Below are 20000 nucleotides of genomic sequence, written 5' to 3' on the forward strand. Positions count from 1 at the left end.
CAGAAAGAGTGTGTATGTGTGAGAGAGAGAGAGAACAGATTAATGAGTTGTTGGGCACTCTTTTTCTTTTCAGTTTAGTTAGTTTTCCATATATTACTAGTGCTATCATGATATAAAGAAGGCCTAAGCATAGGCTATCCATCAGGTCTAGATAGAGAAAACGAGCCAGTTAATATTAGTTTGTCTGCCTTCTTTTTTTTACCAGAATAGAAAAATGACCAAACAAATTACTAAAAACCTAGAAATGTGGCGGGCCAAATGTAAATGTAAAATCGTATATAGGCAATTGTCATTTTATCCGAGCGGAGTGGCAACAAACTTCACTCCAATAAAGAGCACGAGTAAACCCGAGTAAATGTTATCCGCACTTCGTAACACACCAGGCATAGGCCGATGTATAAAAATCAGCACACCCACTAGGTAGCCGATTGGCTATCGTGCTGTCGATTACGTCTTCAACCTCTCAAATAAAACCTTGCTCGTGTAAATCAGTGTGTCTGCCAGAGTAGCCGGTTCTTAGTTGACAGTGTGAAACAATAAAACAACTGTAGCAAGATGTCAATGACTCTGGCATACTGGGATATTCGAGGGGTAAGAATAGGCTATTTCTATAAAATGTGCATAATGTTACTGGCATGTTCATGATTTTATGTTGCAGAGACCGTTTATGAAACAAACGTTGTTCAGTTTCGTCACTGGTGGCCATGATGTATCGTGTGTTTAATGCGAAATGTAACTCTACGTTGTGAAAAGCTACTTTGGAAAAACATAAAGAGTGTTTAACAGATTGCTGGCTTCGGTGCACATGGCCGTGAACCATTGTGGTGATATGAACAAAGCCAAAAGTGTTACATAACGCTCGGCAGGTAATGTACCGCGTTTCGGTTTGCAACAAAGGATCCTGTGCTTTATCAAGCTGTGGCTTTACGCATTCTTTTATTTCTGTCCTCATCTTCAGTGAAACTTGCTAACATATGGTGTGCATGGATACATTATGCTTGGATATAACCTCAAAAGACCTATTCGATTTCAAATCTGCCAGCTTGATTAATTATCGAACTGTCCATAAGCGACCATGTTGCACAGAAACGCCCATTATCCACTCCCAGTGTTAAAAGTTGGGTATGCCTTCACAGCTCGCTCAGCCAATCCGCCTGCTGCTGGAGTACACAGAGACTAAATATGAGGATAAATTCTACGCTTGCGGTGAAGGTAGGAATTGTCAGTTCATGTTCATTCAGTGAATGTTAGCCTAGACTATAATCTCTATGTACTTTCGACCTTTAACTATTGTTCTGGGGGAATAATTTATTCATTACCAGCAAAGGTCAAAGGTCATTACTCTGGTGTTTTTGTTGTTGTTTTCACACAGCTCCCAATTATGACAAAAGTTGTTGGTTCGATGAGAAGTTCAAACTTGAGATGGATTTCCCCAATGTAAGTAGTACTCTTGTAGTGCACGGTCAGCAGACATGCTTGTAGAATGTGGAACCTGCCAAGTTCATTAACAGCCATCTTCTGTGCCAGTTGCCTTATCTTGTGGACGGAGAACGGAAAATAGTCCAAAGCAACGCCATCATGAGATACATTGCCCGAAAGCACAAGCTCTGTAAGTACTCACTGGCAACCATAATTGTTGATTTTTCCCATGGAAAATTAAATTACTTCCTTGTGGTCTCCCTTTTACGTCGATTTGGATCAAAAGCGTCTGCTAAATGTAAATGGTCTGTGTTATGGAAATTATGATTTTTACATAGGTGGGGAGACTGAGGATGAGAAGGTTCGAGTGGACATCATTGAAAATCAGGCTATGGACTTCCGTAATGGTTTTGTCATGCTCTGCTATGCAGACTATGTGAGTTGAAGTACAGATGTACGGTATGGTAGGAGACTGTAGGTGTGATGCTAATGTAGCTGTGTGTTGCAGCAGGTTGACTGCACTGGTAAGGCATGACGTACTGCTGTATTTTGTTCATTGGTGATGTGCACTGCCTTCTGAAGCATTACCTCTGGAGAAATACTCCCATATGAAGGAAATAGTAAAAGTGTTTATGATCATTTCTTCGCCCCGTCTCAGTGACCTCTTGTTTTCTTTTATGCAGGACAAAATGAAGCCTGGATACTTGAAAAAACTCCCTGAAACCCTGAAGCTGTTCTCTGAGTATTTGGGAGACAAGAAATGGTTTGCCGGAGATAAGGTAGACTACACATGAAAGCAATACGAGTGTCTTTCATTATCCATGAAACAATTAAGACCTTTTATAAAAAAGACATTTTTGGGGGATTTTATGTTTCTTAATGCCCTGTAATGAGCCGTTTCAATAGGGTTTTCATTGAGGTGACATGCACATCAGATGGAGGGATCGTACAGTCCTTATTGCTATTTAAAAAAGATGTCAAGTTGATGGAATTGGTGAAAAAGATTTCAAATTAAGTTCAAATGAACTGGATATTTCACCACTTCCTCCAAATTTGCTGGCTTTTAAAGCCATAGTGTAATAAAATAGGTGTTTTTTTTATTATTTATTTATTTATTTTTTAACAATATCCAGCATGTGTAATGTTGGGATCCCTATACTCATGTACAACATGTAATCTTTCCCACTCACTCAGATTACCTTCGTGGATTTTGTCATGTATGAGCTTTTTGATCAACACCGCATGTTTCAGCCAAAATGCCTGGATGACTTCAAGAACATCAAGGAGTTTCTGGACCGTTTTGAGGTAACGGGGTGCATTGTTGATCTCTTGTTCTTTTTCTGTTGCCAGCCAACTTTGTTCTAAATATGCAGTCTTTGCCTTTTTTTTTGTTCATTTGTCTGTACATGTCTTTCACATGGTTATTCATTCACGCCAGGGGCTTGAAAAGATAGCAGCCTACATGAAATCTAGCAAGTTCATGAAGACTCCAGTGAATAACAAAATGGCAAAGTGGGGCAACAAGAAGGAGTGAAGCTGTGCTTTGAAGAACAAACAAGTCCTGTGAAGACTGACACCGCTGCAGAAGAAGCTCATAGATGGTACGAAGAGCATTTCCATGGAATAAGGGTAGTGTAGGAAAATACAGACAAGTTTTGTCTGTACAGTGCTGTTTTATGTTCCAGTGTTGTATGAGGTCTTCAGAAGACCAGTAATGTTTTTTTTATTTTTATTTGTTGTCCAGGCCTAAGGCCATTGTATTTTCTGCTATAAAGAATGAGCACTTGATTTCATTATTTTGATATCTTGATCATTTTTTACTTCTGACAATGTATTAGCTAAACAATAGTTAAGGGCAATCCGTTTGACTTAATAAAAGCAAACCTCTTTTCAGCAGATGCTTCTTTTCATTATTCTACATACCATACATTAGACACCCACACCTAACAAATAGTCATTTAAGAAAGGCAGTTGAGTTCAGCAGCGTGGAGACGTGGCTATGATTGCACTACTTCACAAGTGAAGAACAATGATTATTCTAGTGTGTTCTATTGGTTGTTAGTCTACGATGGTCCCAGGGATGGGTCAGTCATGACCTCTCAGCAGTGTAGTTCTGAATGGCTAGTATCCATTATAGTTGTTGTAGCCATTCTCATCGGCCAACTATAAAAAAAAAACAGAAACAGTCCATTATGAGAGAATATTACATTCCCACTGGAATATATTACAGTATATGTCTGAGTGTGGTGGGGGAATTCATCTTAAATTAGGGATAGGGAATGATTAGAAGATAAACTGCATATACCCATCAAATGACTCTTGAGGGAGGAACCAAAAGAAACATGCAATGGTGAATGTTATCTTGAAGGAAATCCAGCTGTGCGTGATGGATTTCAATCAATGTACTACAGTTATACCAACAAGTTGTCCCCAGAGCATGTCCTCGTGCGTCTACGCCCCCCCCCCACCAGCTGTGGTGATGGGAAGCATTTCTGTGCGCCAAATTGATTCTCACCGCAAGAGAGGACTTCACGGCCTGCAGCTGGAAAAAGACCCTGGCTCCCTCCTCGGGGCATACCATCCTAATCTCGTCTCGAGTCATCTTCAGGAGCAACTCGCCACTCAGCACACCCAACGTCCTCACCGTTCTGTTCACAGGAACACAGATTATGCCTCTAAACACTTTCGTCTCCCGTAAAAAATATAATTCAAATGTACTTTCCTCAAAGCAAAGTGAAACATTTACATTTTTTTTACATTTAGTCATTTAGCAGACGCTTTTGTCCAAAGCGACGTACAAGGGAGAGAACAATCAAGCTACGAGCAATAGAGACCTAGTGTAACAATAAATACCATTTTACATAAGAAATAAAGAAAAGTGCAGATATGTAACTACTGTAAGTGCAAGTTAAGTAACTAGTAAAAGTGAAACCTCTTACAGCTTAGAGAAGCCTTTGTGTTCCAGCCATACCCTGATATCTACAGGTCTGGATGACATGCTTAGGGATGGGGGTGCCCGCATCTCCTGGGGAAGAGAGAGAGCTTCATGAAGGAAAAGCACTCTCCTCATTATTTTAAAAGCCAGTATCAGTTAATCTGAACGTATACAATCGAAGGCTTATTCAGAAGATAGGAGGTGACGCTCCATTATGGTGTTTTGGAAGAGAAGAGTGGCTTTTTCTCCAACTAACACACAGATTAAGAGTACAGGCAGAGCAATGTGAAGAGAAATGGGTGAAATGGACTCTATTTAAATGTCAATGACAGGTTGATGTTTGAAAACTGTATATGTCTCAGGATCACTTTGTGGAATCAATGCAATCCAGCATGTTCATGGTTGTTAAGTTTTTTGTTTTTGTATTATTTTCTGTCAGTCTTGTGTGTTTGTTTACTTTTCTGTTCCTCTGTATCTGTGAAAAAACTTTGTAAAAAAAAAAGTGTCAAAAAAAAAAAAAAAAAAAAAAGAGTGGCTTTATCTCACCCGTTCTTCCTCCATAGGTTCCAGAACATTCTGGGGTACGTGTCCCTCTTCATCTCTGATATTGCGCACCTTCCACCACTGTCTGGATTTGTCTATTACCTGTGAGCAATGCAAGCACATTGGCATAATGCCACCGCATACAAATAGAAACATATATGCAAAAACGTCGGTTTTCCTTCACCGATGGTTCTCCATACGCATGGTGTGCTCTCACTGCCAAAAGACTACTGATTGTGGATTGTGGACTCTCACCTGGACCACATCTCCCTTCATCACGCTCAACTCCTGGCTGTTCCTGGCCATAAAGTCATAGATGACTTGCATGTAGAGGGGAGACTCGCCGAAGCTACGATGTACAAAATAAATGTAGTTCTCAGAATAATAGTGATGTGCACTATACATTACATATACAAATGCATGTTGTTGTTTTTTTTTTAAACAAAGCTAATAGCAAAGTTTGTTAAATATTGTCAGTTGCCTACCTTGGGGGTTGCGAGTTCCATCCCATTTGGTCCTATAGGGTATAGACATACAACATAGCACTTGAATCAGACTGACAACAAGCACTGGTTTATTAAGTCTAGTCCTTGCTCTTGCTCTGATGAAAATCCAGCTCAACATATGCACTGTACAAGTTAGTCAGTGACACATTTTCTGTATCATTAGTATGGAAAATTCACCTGTTCTCAAGTCAGTGTGTGAGTGACATTCCAGTGACATTTTAGGTGTTTGAGGAAAACTTCTGAATTCTCACCTGATTAGGTTGTTGCTGGATATCATTCCTGGGAGGAAACATCTGACTATGTCTTTGGCTGTTGGCCCTGGCCTCCTGCCAGTTTTGATTGGTGGGTGGGGGAGGTGCAGGAGGCTGCCAGCCATCATAGAACACAGGAGTGTAAGGAGGTATCTGGTCACTGTTCGGCCAGTTATTTCTTGAAGCGGATCAGAAGTATGAAGACATAAAAACACTCGTCAATATGATAGTAAAAAATATTCAGATGGTTAGGTCATTCTCCATACCTTTTATGAGGTAACTATTGATATTAAACCTCATTAATGCTACTTTCATTCAATGCCCAGTCAGCACATCTTACAGCCTTACTAGCCTGAAACTGATAACTGAGCATAATTCACTTAATGAATGCCAGGCACTTATTAATGAACAACAGACAGTCTGGTACAAAGGAAGGCACCTGGGCACATTCCAGCAGTCTCCTAAAGCTCTCCAGAGCTGGTCCTCGTCATTGGTGACCGTTTGACTCAGAAGGACGAGAGCTGGATCTATCAGGAATGGGCTCAGCACTGACGGGGGGATTTCTGCTGGGTACCGCGGCACCACCTAGGACACAAGACGGGTGAAAGATCAAGTTATCATAAAAGTACATAAACAGTCCCGCAGGACAGTATTTCATTACTGAACAGACAGTTGTTGGGTGACCGATTTATAGATTACAACTAACTGTTTCAGGAGTCGGATGCCAAGTGACAGGCCAGAGTATTAAGAGAGTACAGCGAGTATGTACATTCCACCCACAGGTGCTGGAGTGAGTAAAGTTCACAGTCTGTCACAAAGAGAGTCCACACCCTGTTGTTTACTCTCAAAAATAAATTCTTAAATTTTTAAGAGCAAACAAATACTGTCCGGACTCTCCAAGTGAAAGGCCAGTCACGCACACTGTATTTAATTATTAAACAGATTAAACAGACAGCTTTTGGGTGAAAGATTGACAAGCTTCCAGCAACAATGTTTCGGGAACTGGATGCTTGAATGGACAGCAACATTTCCTTGAACAATAAGGTCTAATAAAAAAAACAAAGCCTCTATATATTAACTACATTTCTGGAACTGTACTTTAATCTATGTACTGTGCACTGGGTTGCTACATGAGCAGTGCTACACCCTACTCACTTCCTGATTTTATTTTGCGTTTTTAATCAAGACTACGGGATATAAAACTGCATTGTAAGCAAAGATGGTCAAACTGTCAGTAACAGTCAATAAAATGGAGCTGTTTTGAACCAAATGAGGAAGTTACTCATCAGTATGAGCAACAAGGCAAGGCAGATACTTACAAAGGCCAACAGTGCGAAAAGGGAGTGGACAAGGTCTGGAACACTGGGGTTGTCAATCTCACCATTCAGTTTCCCCTTTAAAAAATTAAAAATGGTCAGACTCTGCTCAGGCAACATTACATTCATGTAATAACTCATGCATGTAGAATGCCTTTATTTTAGTTCTAAATGTAATAAACTATGTTTTGCAGATACATATACATACCAAAAGATTGAAGCCATATTTAATTTTCTGAAGGAAAGACACAAATTCCTCAAACGATGGTAAGGCTTCCCCTTCATAAAATAAAGAAAAAGAGAGAATCAAACATAATCTCCCCTATATTTTTCATCGCTGCTGACTGCAACTTGACTTTCCTTGAATTCGCTGTGGACAATGAGAGTGGAGATGATATTGAAAATGGCGGACTTCACTCACCAGTGGCATTCTTGCTCTTATTCTTCTTCTTCTTGTCCTGCTTTTCGCGTGCGGTGGCAGCAGCAACTTTTCTCATGAAAAACTCAGTGTCATTAAGCACATGGTTCAATATGTCCTGTGGAGACACGGCCAATAATAATCATTTGAATGCTGTGAAGACTTTTATGAAGTGCATAAGCTGCGGTGGCTCCAGGCAGAGGCCGTTTTCTTCAGTTGTCTTTAGCACCTTCAAGCGCCACCAACAGGCGTGGGGGATGTACTACAGCGGAGTCAATCGGATTCACTGGGTTCATGTGCACGCGATGTAAAAAGTGGGTAGGTGTGAAATAGGTGTGAAAAATGAACCCGGGTTCAGGCAAACTAGAGTCCGTCTGCATGGGGTCTAAGACACTCACCACATTCCTCTCGGTGTTGCTCTGAGAGGGTTGGGGCTCATACTGGGGTGGTGATGGCTCTGGGTCTTGCCGGGAGGGCTGAGGATTGTAGCCAAACATGGAGGGTGGCATCCTTTGGTCATCTGTGGCAAACAGAGATGCTACCTCACTCTTTGTCACACATAGATGACAAGTCTAACACCAGTGTCACTAACCAATTTGACTGAGGTCTTTTTCTAGCGCCAGCAGAGATAAGACCCGTAAATTAGCATGTTATGAAGAAAAAAGTGTCGGATATGTCCATATATACACATGAATGTCTGTACCATAATCATTTATATTGTTCCAGTGATGTGGAGGTTGATCTGGTGGAGAGGGTATTCTCTCTGGCTGTCTGGGCTCTCTGCTCCCAGTATTTGAGAAACCTCCAGGGTATTTCTGGCCAATAATGTTTTCCAAGTCGCTTCTGAAATACACAAACACCACGAAACCAAAGTTTTAACCAAACGGTCAGAAACAAAGTTGTCATGATATTTATCAGACTAACATGGGTAGTGAGGAGGCACAAACTTAATTACGGGCTGGGCTAAAGACACAAGCTCTACGTGTTTTCCTTCCTGCCATCTAACCTGATGTCTCTCTGCAGGTCTTTCTGCTGGCGTGGATCAGGTCCAAAACTGCCTCCGTGTTGTATAGTCTGATCTAAATCGTCCTTGATATCCTTGGCCTAGAACACGGTACACAATGCAACAGACACATTTGGGTTAACAAACACCTGTTTATCCAGCTGCTTCATCTCAACTAGTCCAACTGTATGACTTAAGAGAAAGGGTGCATTGTGATGGTGAAGATATGGGGATGAGGGCTAGCGGATGCAGAAGAGGGCTCATCGGGCCAAATCGACAGAACTCACCCCAGTGGGGGGCACTGTGGCGCAAGCAGTAGCCCCGACCATATACAGGCTTGAACGGGGACACGGGTTCGAATCCGACCCGCTGTCATTTCCCGATCCCACTCCCCACCTCTTCTCTCCATCTCATTTCCTGTCCAAAGCTTCACTGTCCTATCGATTGAAGGCAAAAAGCCCCCCCCCCCCCCAAAAAAAAAAAAAACAATAACTCACCCCGGTCTCTGCGCACTGGAACATGAAGACCTGCGGCGCCCTGCGGGGGCTCTTTTGCACTGTGATGGCCAGGATGGAGTTGTAGGCACAGCTGTCTAACAGGACTGTTGTGTCTCTGATGGAGCCAAGCGGTATGGAATCCAGTTCTACCTGCAAACATCAGGCGACATCAGAAGAGCTTAGTACTATAATGACCCCGGCTTCACTAGTGCAAGTATCGTAACGGTGTTAATTATCGGACGGCGTGTGTTATCGGCAAACGTTCGCGTCGTCATGTTAATCCATTATTAAACTGAAGTTATAGAGTGTTAATCCATTATTGAACTCAGCATTTTGATTGTTTAACAGAATGGCCGATATTTGACACTGTCCGATAACTGACATAGCTACGCTACATGTTGTTTTCCAACCCTATACCTTGGTCTCAATGTCGCTCAGCTGTAGGTAGCTGCCCTGCACTTCCAGAAGCATATCCTGGGCCCACACTTTGCTCCTTGAGTCCAGCTGTTTGAGACTTGTCAAGCAGTCGTTCACAGTACTTGCTGGCTGGCCATCCAGGTCGCATGTGATGAGATGCTGAAAAAAAAAAACAGTGATTTTATAGGCCATGGGCATTAGACACTGTTTGTGGATTCATATTTACAGTGGAAAAAGGTCAGTGACTCGAATGACAAATCGGAAAGTATAACTTAAATTGACAGTCCATCATTTGACATATAGGTGGATTGTGTGGGGGTGTTACACAGAAGTTCAGAAGTAGCAGTGATAGTCTATTCTTGCTACATATCGTATTGGCCCAATAAAAGATAATAAAGCCACACCTCAATCCTGTATTGGAAATTGTCAGGACCTTTTGTAATGGACTCAGAATATTCCTTCCTCTGCACTGAAAAAAATAAAGACACAAACAGAGTTGGGATGGTAACACGGCGACAGTTATCAGAGACAGTTCTACAGTATCAGTGAGAGTGCTGCCCTGATGACGTATGTACTCACTGTAAATGGACTTAGCACTTGGTCTTGACATAGTGCTGGATCGAGATGAGGGTTCCTCTGGTGAGTAGCCCCTAAAACACAAACGCAGAATGATACTTCAAGGATTGTACCTCATACACCCTGTTATATCAACAGAACCATGTCAGGGTACCTGGGGAGCAACACTTTAGAGTATACCGTAATCTGTAACTGAAATTTTATGGAAATTGCAGCCCTCACACACATTATTCAGTGTCATGCTGTCTCAAATGAAGTTGCATTATGAAGAAAGCTTATAGCCTGACATCCATAAAATCATAAAACAGGAAAATGAGCTTGGATGTATAGTTATGTAATACAGGCTATCCTATTTTCAAGTTCACCAGCTTTACATTACCTGTCCGATAAGGAGCTGTTCTCTCATTTAGTGCAAACCTGACATGCGCATTATAAGTGAAGCTTGAGTGTGGCAGGTTTAGAGACATTTGTGATTTACTCGAGTAGGAAAGACACATCAATCCTTTAAAGTGACAGGACAAATACTCTAAATGTAACTTCAGTTATATATAATTTGAATTTTAAATCTATGTTTGATTTGTCAATTCATGTTGTTGCCTGACTTTGTATGGATATTTCATACCTTGATGGGAGGCCGCGGGGACTGTTATTCTGATACATTCCTTAGTTTGATGACACCCTGCAGTGAAATGGTTGAACAAGAGTTGGCAGGTCGCCTTTTCACCTGCAAACCCATATCACACGAACAATGATTAATCTAGACTCGTGGTTTATTTACAATAAGTCTGGATGAGGCATTTTCGCGTTCTTAAGGGAGAAAATGTAAGGTATTTGTATGCGAAGGGGTTGAGACCACGGTCATTTTTATTACCATAGTATACTTTAATGCAATAACAGTATGTTGTATCCTATTTACACTCTGATACAGATACAGATATCCATTAGCCCTAATGCAGACCCGTAATCAAAATCAAAATCGCAACTCGTAACTTGTATAGTAAATAAACATGATGTGCTTGAATATGAAGGGGAAAAAAAGACAAGAAAGAAAGAAGAAAATCGTACACTCGAATTAAAACCACTGCTGAATTACCAAATAGTAACCTACACTCCTACACTCAAAATAATTCATCATGAGAAATTATTTTGAGTGTAGGTTACTATTTGGTAATTCAGCAGTGGTTTTAATTCGAGTGTACGATTTTCTTCTTTCTTTCTTGTCTTTTTTTTTCATATTTAAGCACGTCTTCTTAAATAAGGATACATCCAATCCTCTTTCCAAAAAATAGCCTACATGTCTCACAAATGATTTTACACAAACAGTGGTACTATATATTTGGTCTAGGCCTACGCCACAGCTTCCCAAAACAAAACATAAGCAATTGGTCAACGACGGTTTACTTACACTACTGAATACAAATGAAGGCCGATTGAACAATGTTAGGCCATCATCCTTCTAATGTGCACCATAGTATAGTTTGTGGGAAGCATTTACAATTAACAGTTTACTTAAAGTATCGTGATAAAAACATTTATTATTCTTTTACGATCCTAATCAGTTAACATATTGGTAAGTTACCTTGTATACGTGTCCCGTAAGGTCTTCACCGCTTCATCTTAAGGTCTGTTGCCCTCCCAACAGTTCTCATGTGGAAGACCTCATCCAACCCGTTCGCACAAAGAAAAAAAAAAGTACAAATACCCTCAAACTTCCTGCTCATGAGAGCGAGGACCAAAGTCTAAACCACACGTATGATAACACACTGGGATGCAACTACGCCCGCCTATGACTTAAATGACAATGGGTGCAAAGTTTAGACACACCTACTCCCATCCAAATGACCAAAGGTTTCTAGATTATGTGTTGAACCATGAAAGTGTCATTTATGTCCCTCTTAATTAAGGGGCGTATTACAAAACATTCCAGTGATAACTGTTGTTTCCATTGTGTAATATCTTAATGAATCATATTCTGTTGGTTTTCACATTACATGTTCCCTCAAGTCCAATAAAACCAAACTACATAAGTGAATAACCAAATCTTTTATTTAATATCTATTGTGTATGTACACAGATTTGATGACAGTCAGAACTTTATCAAGAGGAAATAGTTTATTAATAATGACGACAACAATAACAACTTTGCTCATTCGAAGATGGGGAGAAGCTCTCCACGAAGACGGCCTTAGACATTAGCCTTGGCCTGTGTAGCTTTAGCCAGCATTTTCAGATCTGAGATGCACTTGGCAATGCTTTCCTTCTCCTGGAAGACAGAAACAGGAAAGAACTAAATCAGTGACAGTAGGCCAGACACACACAGACAAAACACTCTGTACACTTCCTCATTTCACCTCTAGAGTCCTGGCAAGTTTCCTCAAATGAAAACAATACACAATAGTGACCTCTACAGGCTTCTAATGAGAATTTCCGAAAAGTTGCAAAATTCCACCCTGGAGTCAACATGATGCAGCTTGGGTCAAGATATGGATATGTCAACATCTATCTGCTAAACACTAATTAGGTCATGCCATGGGAGAGCGTTTGAGGGATTGTCTTGCCTGCTGTGGGGTGATGCTGTTGATGACACTCTTCTCCACCCAGTTCACCATGTGTTCCTGCTCCATGCGGACGTGGAGCTGCTGCAGCGCGATCTGATAGTCCAAGCGTTTCTTCACCTCGTTGGTGACCATGTGGAGTCGTTCCCTGCGGTTGGTCTCAAGAAGCACTGCGACATTGTTCTGGAGAGAGAGAGACAAACAAGCAGAGAGAATGTGCAAGTTAGGTTTGCTTAAGGGTTTAGGCACATTAGGTTTCCATGAGGAAATAATTAAGCAATTAATTGAGTGTTCTTACAAAAAAAAAAAAAGTGAAGGCTAATGTCGTTCTTTTAGAAAGAAATATCAATCTAGTTAGAAGTAAGTTACATGGCTTTCCCAATTTGGATGGGCCTTCAGATTTCACAACACAAATCAGATTTTTTTTCTACATTATTTCAGGTCACATTCCAAAAGTGCACAGTGGGGCAAATATCACACGATACCAGTTGGTGATGAAGCAGCTAAGATCTTATTCATTCAGTGCGCCTTTGCTTATAGAGCTATCTATTCAACGATCGCTCCATCATTATTGTAGATTAACTGACTGGTTGCAGAGGTGGAGTTTTTCCACGACACAGTACAGAGTACTCGTGAGCTGTGTCCACCTTTAGGAAAGTGTGAACGGTGTGACATTTTGACATGACGCCTTTAAAGAATATATATTTTCCGCTACGTTGTGCTCCAGGAAAAGCCCTTCCAGTTGTGAAACGGTTTCCCCGATCAATATCCTATTAATTATCATTTCAATTAACAATAAATAGAAACTGAATTAATAACATTAGAATTTGACCTCACTGATGCAGTTCTGTAACTGCAGCACATGCCATGACCATTTCAAGCTCAAGGTCATTCGAAGGACTTCCAAATAGGGCTGAACGATTAATTGCATTTGCGTTTTAATCGCGATATGATAGAACACGATTTTCTAACCGCAACGTTCGCGATTAAAACGTGGTCTAAAAAAAAAAAAAAAAAAAATCGCAATCGCAATATTGGGGGAAATTTTTTTTAAAATCGCAATTAGATTATTTTCCCAAATCGTTCAGTCCTACTTCCTAATCCTCGTAGCATCAATTTCCAAGATGTGCTGTTTTGCTCACCCTCTTGGCATCGAAGAGCATCTGTCGTCCCTCGACCCTCCACTGCTCCTTCTTCTCATCTTCAATGGCCAGGGCCAGGTTGGTCGTAGCCAGGTCCTTCACCTCCTGTGCCTTAGCCACTTTCTCCTGATCACACAAACAGACACACAAAATTCAAGTATGAGTTTGTTCTTTTTTTTTTTTTTTAACATTTTTTTAAAGGCTGAACATGCTCAGATACATCAAAGGCCAGTGACGACCTTAAAGAAGGAACCTTAAGAGTAAAGGTCAAATGAGTTAACCTATGGGTGTCAGTTCTGATCACATGATCCACTTCCATCTACATTTCCTGAATCACAGCTTCCTTGAAAAGTCAATATTCAATGTAAATTGGTGGCTGATCATCCGATCCTATTTTGATTGTCCAGGTCTCAAAACATGAATGAAAACACACATTTCTTGATAGGTTGAATAACAACGGAACCAGATACAGTGCAGAGGGCTATGGATTTTCACAGAAAGTGTGATAAAAGGTAATTACTAAGTATGCTACATGTAATGCTTAATATTCAGCTAATTGTGCTGTAGCACAATCTGCATTACACAGGAAATATGTTGATGATAAATCAGATAAAAATGGACTCTTTACTTTACAGTGCAATTATTTTTATTATTATTATTATTATTAATAATAATATAATTAATAATGAATAATACTTCAAATGGAAATGCTCTCCAATTTGGAGAATTTCTGCAAAAACCCTGTACATATATTTCAACATTTTGTAAATGAGTTCCTGCTGTTCCATACACTGACTTTTTAAAACAGAACTGACCTCATTAAGCTTATCAGCAAAGGCTGCAACATCAGGGCCAAACTTTTTGACTCCATAAATGATGACAGCACCAATGGAGGCAGCAGCGAAGGTCTCATGGTTGACAACATAGATCTCCTTGGAGAGCATGTAGAGCAGAAGACCAGTGCCCAGCATGTAGGGACCTGTGGATAAATAGAGTCATAAATGAATAACAGGTGAAGCGTATTTTCTGTATTAACGGTCGAGCTCCAGACTCAGGGCCATTGTGCACTTTCTCAAGGTATGAGGGAGACAGAATCGGGGAACGGTGTGAAATCCTTACACATGAAGTCTACTGCAGTCTACTGCAGCAGAACACACTACGCTGATAACAAGAATACGTCACCTCTGAGACTACGTTTTGACACTTTGCTACATTCTACTGACCTGTCACACCAGTCTTGGGGTACAACATTGTGAAAAGCTCCTCTGGGATGATTCCATGGCGGACCTGACCTCCTTTCTCTGGGAGAGGGGGCAGTGGAGCCTGGTTCTGATGGGATGTTTGGAGGGAACGAGACGCCTGGACCACACTGGAGGAACCAAAATGTCATAATTACAATGTGACAAGAAAATAGAATGAGGGAAGCTGAATCCCAACTATTGAGCAAAAAGAAGTAGGCCTACAATATTCTGATTGGTATCAGTCAGAAGCAAATTAACAGTAAAGGAGAAATACAATTTAGAATGTTCTCTTACCAGGCTCCGAAGGATCCACTGTTCTTGAGAACAGGGCCTGTAAAAGGACAACATGACCAATGTTATACTGTGGAAACAGCTCATTTGCAAAATCATTCACAATAATTACTTTTCTGTGACGACTGCACACTTGCAAGAGAGTACAAATCTGGATTTATTTGGATGTTGTTTAACTCCAACTCTAAAATTCCAATATCCCTGCGCATATTAAAAGCTCGAACCATGTAACTTATAACTGTATAAATCCACATTTAAATGTCTCTCCACAGAACACTTCTGCAAAGGGTAGCTGCCACCAAACTGAGAACATGTCAAGTTCATTAGGGAGGTTAGCGTTACAGCATGTGCAGCCGTGTACGTTAGCTTTGGAACTTCGCTGGCTTCTGTCGTGGAAAATGAACAATTTGCAGACAGTGACTTTAAAATCACGACCGCTGTCCGTACCTGCCTCTGCTATGTTACTGTCAGAGAACACCTATAAGCTATGTTGTTATACAAATTAGCGAGTTGACCATTCATTTCAACTATTGACTTACTAAGTAACAGTCAGACCTTTCGCCGCTGCAAGGGCACATAGCGTTAGCTAAGAGGCTAACCTAACTCGTAGCCATCGAATGATCTCGCTTACATTAGCATTAAAGGGTGATTGTCAGTGTACAGAAACATCATCTTGACTGCCTATATAACCATTTTGTAGTAATGGATCATTTTTAACGTTACTCTATTTCCCCTACAAACACGAAATGGAACCGACAGTAGCGACATTACTCCTGCCCTGTGCCATGTTAACGTTACCCTTCAGATTCAGATTTTAAATTACATTGATATTAGACCCTCTATTGAGCAAGTCGGAAAGCTGCCAAATGAAATAATTAGTAAACCAATCTTTTGTGTGTACAGACCTGAAACGAGCACCAGTCTCGATAACATGTTTATAATGTGAATTGTCAAGTGCCCAGGCCTAAATCTCCTCTGCACCGAACACCTCGTACAATCGTTGGCCTCGCCGTGTCCTTCCACTGAGCGCAAGGATAGTAAGTTCTCAAGGATAGAAATATCGCGAGATTTCAAAGAATGTCTGTCTTTTCACATCCGGGTTAACTACTTGTCTTTTTTCGTTTCCTTTATATTTTCTGTTTTATTTGTATTTTCTGAGACAGCGTAATTATTGTTACGCCTCGAGATTTTTTTGTCATTCCATTTTCTGTACGTTTTGCTCGTTGCCACACATTTCCCCCCTAAAGAGCCTCAAAAACACTATTTGGATTTTGTCTTTTTTCCAGGGTTGTGAAACTGAAGATGCCTGGCCTACAGATGTAGACATTACTAAAACTGTTTTTTTTATTATTATTAATTAAAACTTAAAACTGTAGGCCTAAGTGATATTACAATGTCTTGTAAGCACCAGTGTGGCATTACTTCTGGATGTAGGTTCACAAACTGTGTTTGGTAGGATACTTTAGAGAACTTATCATTCCCAAACTATAATTATTAAAAACTGAGCTATCTATTTTCTTGATATAACAGGGCTATGATATGTGACACTTTCTCTAAAATCATATCGCTGTATCTTTAATGCATCCAGGAATAAAGAAAAAGGCAAAATATTATCCGGATGGATTTAATTTTTTTTAAAAAAAAAAGGCCAATTCAGTATATTGCAAAACTCAACAGTCCTGAGATATCATCTTGTGCATGTATTCTTGTGCCATAAAATTATCTTGAGTGGGAACAAATAATTGTAGGCAAAATATATGTGAGGAAGCTACCATTTTGAATTCAAGATTATTATGAACAATCGTGAGTTAGATCATTATGATTATCTTGCATTCATCATGCAAGATTTAAAAAAAAAAAAAACGAATAAAAACACATGCTTGTGGGCTTGAGTGTGGTTCCTCTTGCCATTCCTCTTCTTCACCACACCGTGTCTCTCCTTAGACCATGTGCCAGTCATCTAAATTGATGGTTAGATGTACAAATAATCGAATTCCCTCTGGGTACTAATCTAATACCCTCTGGTTATTTGCCCCTGAATTGATCTAAAGCTGCTCTGTACAGTGCCTCAGTCTTTTAATGCTGAATTATTTGTTGATGATTCTACCAAGGTGGAGCACAAACCTTTGAGTGAAATGTTAAATGTTATCTGATAGCGGAAACAGGAAGTTGAACTAGAAACCACAGGAGCCCCGAACCTTAACAGTTGGGCCTCAATGTGTATCCTATTAACTGTCTGTTGCCAAGACGAAAGTGTTAACTAAAAAGACAAGAACTCCAAACTGTTCTGAATTTATAAATCTCCGACTTCTAAGGACAGAGAGAGGGGCAGGGGGTGACATGCCTCACTAACGCTCTATTTACTAACATTTCATTGTGTATGGTTTAAATGTAGGTGTTGATGTCAAATTTTGCCAATGCTATCTGGCAAAAACATTAACACTGATGCTGGATACCCAAAGAATGCGATTCATGCACTAATGATTTTATAAGACGCTAAAACGCTTTTTGCATTTGTTTTACATTTGTCAACAACACACACAGATTCGTTTTTTATTGTTGTCTGCCTGAACTGCCTGAACTGTTTGTTGAATGAGAAGTGATGTGAGTATGTATGTAATGTAAGCATGGTCTGCTTTAAAGCTGTTTTCAGGAACATGCTAAATCAGGAATATTTTTCTATCAGGCTATATGGTCACATAGTGGTTTCTTCTTTGTCCTGAAATCCAGCAACTCAAATGTGCAGTGCAAATAACTCAGTTTATTGGCTGAGAGTAGATACTTCATGCGCTGTTAGCCAATGCTATCCTTCCACAAACTATGAATGTAATGTTTATCTCAAGTCAAATTAGCAACAATAGTTTAAAAGCTACATCACAAAGACAAAGCCTAACTGTACATATTTCACAGTGTGCTATCCTTACACAAACTATGAATGTAATATTTATCTCATATAGAAAATAAGTCAAATTAGCAACAATAGTTTAAAAGCTACATCACAAAGACAAAGCTTAACTGTACATATTTCACAGTGTGAAATAACTGTACATATTTCACAGTGTGAAATAACTGTACATATTTCACAGTGTGAATGCAATGCTTTTGACAGCATGGTTGAAGTGCTTCTCTTCCTCACATTAGAATAGTGGAATTATGCTGGTCATTTCAGATTCAAGTCTGTCCCAAAACTAAATTAGTCCAAAGAGGTTTGAAAGATGCACAGTGGATGTTGTTCTTCCTAGCTGCAGGTTGTTACTCGCAGATGTAGCTTCTCACGGTATGTCCATGTCCATTTTGCCATTAAAAGACTGGGAGAGGCGTCTCTCTTCCTCATGTCCTGTGCTGCGGTTCACGTTCTCTTTACTCTCCTCATCCGGCTCTTCTGACTTCTGACGCAGCCGAAGACCTGGGTCCTTCTGGGAGGGGATTTTGAAGCTGGAGAAAGAGCCTCCACCCGAGGGTCGCTTTTCTAAAACGGGTCAAAAGATTTTGTGGAACTTTACTGGCAAAATAATAACAACTACACGGGTAGTTCTTTATGATCAACACACAATTGCAATACATTTGACCTGTACAAAATAAGTATCCAATTTGGTGTTTCAACTATCTGATTTGTCAGACCATATTTTACAATTTAGAAGAAGAAGAGGTGTGAAGAGGAATATGACTGGCTCCCACAAATAACAATACAAAATAAAAAAAAGCCTTCATAAAACTGGCAGGACAAAAAGAAAACAAAATTGAACAAAATAACTTGTGGGAAACTTGTCTAAAAACTGGGCTATCTAACAGGATCGTAACCACAGCCCAACTAGGTCAGCTTAAAGTACACATGCCAACACTGCCACTGTAGTTGCACACTGCCACTTCACGCAGCTTTCAAGCAGAAGGCCGCCCACAACGCTGAAATGCTAAGTAAACCACAAGGTGCCATGAATTGACCTGGTTACATAAAGTGAAGACAACCTTTGCCTTGGTTGAAGCTGTTTGTACTATTCCTGAGTGATTCACTACTTCAAGATATAGCATTGGTTCACAGAAACAAATATGTGCTGCTCTATTAGTTGTGATTGTTTAAAAATAACCCAAAGAACACCTTAAACTGTTTCACCGTTGAATATGAAAATGTATTTAAATGCATAATAAACAACTGTATTTCATTTAACTGTTCTCCTCTACAACAATTATCATATGAATTGAATTAAGCTGACAACTGAATTTAAGTACACCTACTCAAATATATGATGAACAAATACTATAGCAGAAGCTATATCATGTAGCATAGCAAAAGTTTCTGGCTTACCTCCAGGGCCAATGGGATGCATTAATCTGTTCATTTCAACATTCCAGTGTTTTACATTGGTGCTTGCTTGTCGGAGCTTTCTCTGGGCAGCCTAGCAGGTATGAAACACAAGAGAGATATCATGTCAATTAAAATATATCCCCGCAAAAGGCACCAATGATTTGGTCTATCATCCTTAGCTTAAAAAACTATTACATAAAAAGTCAGTTAAGTATGGTATAGCTGTGATAAATCGAAATGTGTCAACATACGCTACATTTGGAATAAGTATTAATGCTAAGCCTATTAAGTTAAGTTATTTAGGGCCTGAATTAATACATTAGATGGTGTACATGTATGTGTATGACACTGTCGGCAGCACTTCATAATGCAATTTCACAGATTTTGAGTTAACGAATGAGTTAGGAGCTCATTTGAACACAGTTCATTTGAACTGAACACAGTTTAGATATATATACATATATGAAGAGAGAGAGCGAGAGAGAGTCTCGTGAGAAGCACTGCAGTGTGCTGAGAGCACGTACCATCACGTCCTGGTCCACCCGGTGCCGGTTGGCGCGCACCTCCTCCAGCTGCTTTTGGGCCTC

General features: G+C 40.2%; 4 protein-coding genes across 4 annotated transcripts in view; 1 reads left to right on the top strand and 3 right to left on the bottom strand.

Annotated features, from left to right (window-relative positions):
• The first annotated feature begins 440 nt into the window (after positions 1–440).
• LOC105897304 (glutathione S-transferase Mu 3-like) lies at positions 441–3312 on the top strand. Its single transcript, XM_012824224.3, has 8 exons — positions 441–591; positions 1137–1212; positions 1373–1437; positions 1528–1609; positions 1758–1855; positions 2103–2198; positions 2614–2724; positions 2858–3312. Exons 1-8 carry the CDS (start codon positions 556–558, stop codon positions 2951–2953), a joined length of 660 nt encoding a protein of 219 aa, XP_012679678.1. The 5' UTR covers positions 441–555; the 3' UTR covers positions 2954–3312.
• On the bottom strand, positions 3216–11661 carry eps8l3b (EPS8-like 3b). Its single transcript, XM_031565723.1, has 20 exons — positions 11461–11661; positions 10504–10560; positions 9885–9955; positions 9710–9774; positions 9306–9464; positions 8889–9038; positions 8395–8492; positions 8092–8231; positions 7787–7908; positions 7392–7506; positions 7179–7249; positions 6974–7048; positions 6094–6239; positions 5655–5832; positions 5383–5414; positions 5153–5246; positions 4901–4999; positions 4359–4444; positions 3935–4067; positions 3216–3582 (listed from the first exon to the last, which is right to left on the bottom strand). The coding sequence occupies exons 2-20, from the start codon at positions 10539–10541 to the stop codon at positions 3541–3543; spliced, it is 1914 nt and encodes a 637-aa protein (XP_031421583.1). The 5' UTR covers positions 10542–10560; positions 11461–11661; the 3' UTR covers positions 3216–3540.
• A 313-nt stretch (positions 11662–11974) lies between these two features.
• On the bottom strand, positions 11975–16160 carry atp5pb (ATP synthase peripheral stalk-membrane subunit b). Its single transcript, XM_012824287.3, has 7 exons — positions 16016–16160; positions 15114–15150; positions 14802–14947; positions 14394–14557; positions 13579–13704; positions 12440–12619; positions 11975–12144 (listed from the first exon to the last, which is right to left on the bottom strand). The coding sequence occupies exons 1-7, from the start codon at positions 16041–16043 to the stop codon at positions 12067–12069; spliced, it is 759 nt and encodes a 252-aa protein (XP_012679741.2). The 5' UTR covers positions 16044–16160; the 3' UTR covers positions 11975–12066.
• Positions 16161–17851: 1691 nt separating this feature from the next.
• Positions 17852–20000, bottom strand: part of def6a (DEF6 guanine nucleotide exchange factor a) — an 11336-nt gene continuing 9187 nt past the window's right edge. Inside the window, exons 9-11 of the mRNA XM_012824229.3 lie at positions 19938–20000; positions 19414–19504; positions 17852–18579 (exon numbers count right to left, since the gene is read on the bottom strand). The exon at positions 19938–20000 is cut by the window's right edge and continues 136 nt beyond it. Of these exons, the coding sequence (XP_012679683.2) occupies positions 18383–18579; positions 19414–19504; positions 19938–20000 (351 nt within the window). The 3' untranslated portion in view covers positions 17852–18382. The remainder of the gene's footprint in view (positions 18580–19413; positions 19505–19937) is intronic.

Source organism: Clupea harengus, chromosome 4 (genome assembly GCF_900700415.2).
Source record: "Clupea harengus chromosome 4, Ch_v2.0.2, whole genome shotgun sequence".
Taxonomy (NCBI): domain Eukaryota; kingdom Metazoa; phylum Chordata; class Actinopteri; order Clupeiformes; family Clupeidae; genus Clupea; species Clupea harengus.